Below are 2,620 nucleotides of genomic sequence, written 5' to 3' on the forward strand. Positions count from 1 at the left end.
CAAAGTGTAACGTTGTTCATGCTGTGCAAAGCTGAAAGGTTGTGTTGGGAACCAAACTCTAATTATGAAAAACTCTACACAGGTTTCATATTTCACTATTGGAGCATACTTTGATATTGGGCTCTTTAAATACTTGCTTTTCGTGATAATTTTGTGTTTTTATGCTTTAATTATCTGTGCCAATGTGTTGCTGATTGTGGTTATCTGTGTGAACAGGAGCTTACATGAACCTATGTACCTTTTTCTGGTCAGCCTGTTTGTAAATGAACTGTATGGTAGTACAGGGTTGTTTCCATTCCTTCTGGTTCAGATCCTCTCGGACATTCACACGGTTTCTGCTCCCTTCTGTTTCCTGCAGATTTTCTGTTTGTACTCTTATGGAGGAAGAGAATTTTGGACCTTAGCCATCATGTCTTATGACAGATATCTTGCTATCTGTTATCCTCTGCAATATCACACACATATGACATCTAACAAGGTTGCTGTGCTTGTTGCGCTAACATGGTTATTGTCATCTGTTGGAGTTTCTGTCACAATATCTTTAAGTGCTCCTTTACAGCTGTGTGGGAACATCATTAAAACAGTTTACTGTGATAACTATGCCATTGTCAAACTGGCCTGCTCTGACACCAGAGTGAACAACATTTATGGACTCTCTTACACTTCTCTTGAACTCTTTGGGCTTCTCATTTTAATCCTCTACACCTACATGAGGATCCTTAAAGTGTGTTTTTCTGGTTCTAAGCAGACGAGACAGAAAGCTGTCAGTACCTGCACACCCCACCTCGCTTCTCTGATCAACTTTTTCTTTGGGTGTTCCTTTCAATTTTTACACAGCAGGTTTGACATGAACAGTGTACCCATGATGCTGCGAAATGTTTTATCACTATACTTTCTGACCTGCCAACCGCTCTTTAACCCTTTAATGTATGGACTGCAGATGTCTAAAATACGTAGCTCATGTAAACGTCTTATCTTTGGTAAAATGTAATTTGATGTGTAAGAGCATCTTGCTCGTTGGTGACCCCTGTGAACACATTTTTGGATAATGACAAATTAATATACTCGCCATCTGTGAGAAGCAGGCAGGTGTTTTTTGCGAGTGGCTAATGATACCTCACCTTTCCCCATCGCAGCCCCAGACCTCTGGAACACACACACATGTGGATCTGACCTGACCTGGACACATTCAGATCATCAAAGCCTTCACCTGTAATAAATCAAATGCCCCTGCGGTTATATGCTTGTTTCTCTTTCTCTTGCTATCAATGTTTTTTTTGTAAAGTCTCTTTGGGTACCTTGGCAGGTGCTTTATAAGTAAAAGGTATCATTATTATTAATGCGAGGCAGGGGATGTAAAAAGCACAGTATGGTGATTTTGCTTCTGGCAATATCACCATATTAATACACAGAAGCCAGGTACCGATTGCACTTGAGAATTAAAATTTTGGGTACTACTATAATAAAATAAATAAGAAAAATTGAAGTGAGATGATCAAACTATTAAAATGTCTTTTAAAGATAAAACAGATGACATGATATCAAGAACGTTTTGAAAATTATGAAGTTTTCACAACAGTGGGCCACTGTTGCAAAATATAAATATGAGAAGTTGTTACAGCTTGTACAAATTATCTAAGGGTCTGTTTTCTAAGGTACTGTCTCGGGTCTTCTTTGTGTATTTGCCATCTTCAGAATATTTCTTGGCTCAGAATGAGCCTTTGGGGAGAGACTTATTAAGAGTGGGGGGGGGGGGTCTGGTGTTCTACCCAAAGAAGCATTGAACACTTTGTTTCTTGCATCCTGATATGCACCAAATACATGGTTGTTTCTGCTCCCTTCTGTTTCCTGCAGATTTTTTGTTTATATACTAATTCTAGAAAAAATCTTCAATGACAGATTGGAAAAATTCATAGATAAAAACAAATGACTTACTGACTCGATATGGATTCAGAACAAATAGGTCAACATCACTAGCTTTAACTGATGTCAGTGAAGAAATCATAATTTCCACAGACAAAAAGAAACATGGAGTATGTATGTTCGTTCATTTGAAAAATGCATTTGATACAATAAATCATGAAATATTAATCACTGAATTGGAACGGCTCAGGATTAGGGGGGTAGTGTTGAATTGGTTAAGCAGTTATTTAAAAGACAGGCAACAATTTGTGAAATTGGGAGATTATATAAATTAATATAATATAATATAATGCAGTTGAATGTGTGGATATTGGGTGTGGTGTCCCGCAGGGGCAGTATTGGGACCAAAACTATCTATCCTCTAAATAAATGACATCTGTACTAACGACTGAAATTTGTATTGTTTGCATCTTTGCCTCTGGTCATAATTTACAGCAACTCCTGGACTTAATCACGTCAGAATTCAGAATAATAAGTCTGTAGTTTGACACAAATAAGGTATCAATAAATGTGAGTAAAATAAATTCCAATATTTAGCAATTGTAAATCAATCAATCAATTTCAGTTACAGATCAAAGGTATCAATATAGAAATACTAAATGAAATGAAATTCTCTGGTGTGATTATAGATGACAAGAAATGCTGGAACTCTCATTTAAAATACATCCAAAGAAAATTGTTAGAAGTATTTCAGTCT

The 2,620-nt window shown here is 36.8% G+C and overlaps 1 protein-coding gene across 1 annotated transcript; it reads left to right on the forward strand.

Moving 5' to 3' along the window:
- The first annotated feature begins 19 nt into the window (after positions 1-19).
- Positions 20-991, forward strand: LOC117939399 (olfactory receptor 4D1-like). Its single transcript, XM_034864742.1, has one exon. It carries the CDS (start codon positions 65-67, stop codon positions 989-991), a length of 927 nt encoding a protein of 308 aa, XP_034720633.1. The 5' UTR covers positions 20-64.
- The last annotated feature ends 1,629 nt before the right edge of the window (positions 992-2,620 follow it).

Source organism: Etheostoma cragini, chromosome 3, assembly GCF_013103735.1.
Source record: "Etheostoma cragini isolate CJK2018 chromosome 3, CSU_Ecrag_1.0, whole genome shotgun sequence".
Lineage (NCBI taxonomy): Eukaryota > Metazoa > Chordata > Actinopteri > Perciformes > Percidae > Etheostoma > Etheostoma cragini.

What these genes read in the sequence shown, in the direction of transcription:
- LOC117939399 (XM_034864742.1), top strand. Translation starts at nt 65, where the DNA reads ATGAAAAACTCTACACAGGTTTCATATTTCACTATTGGAGCATACTTT.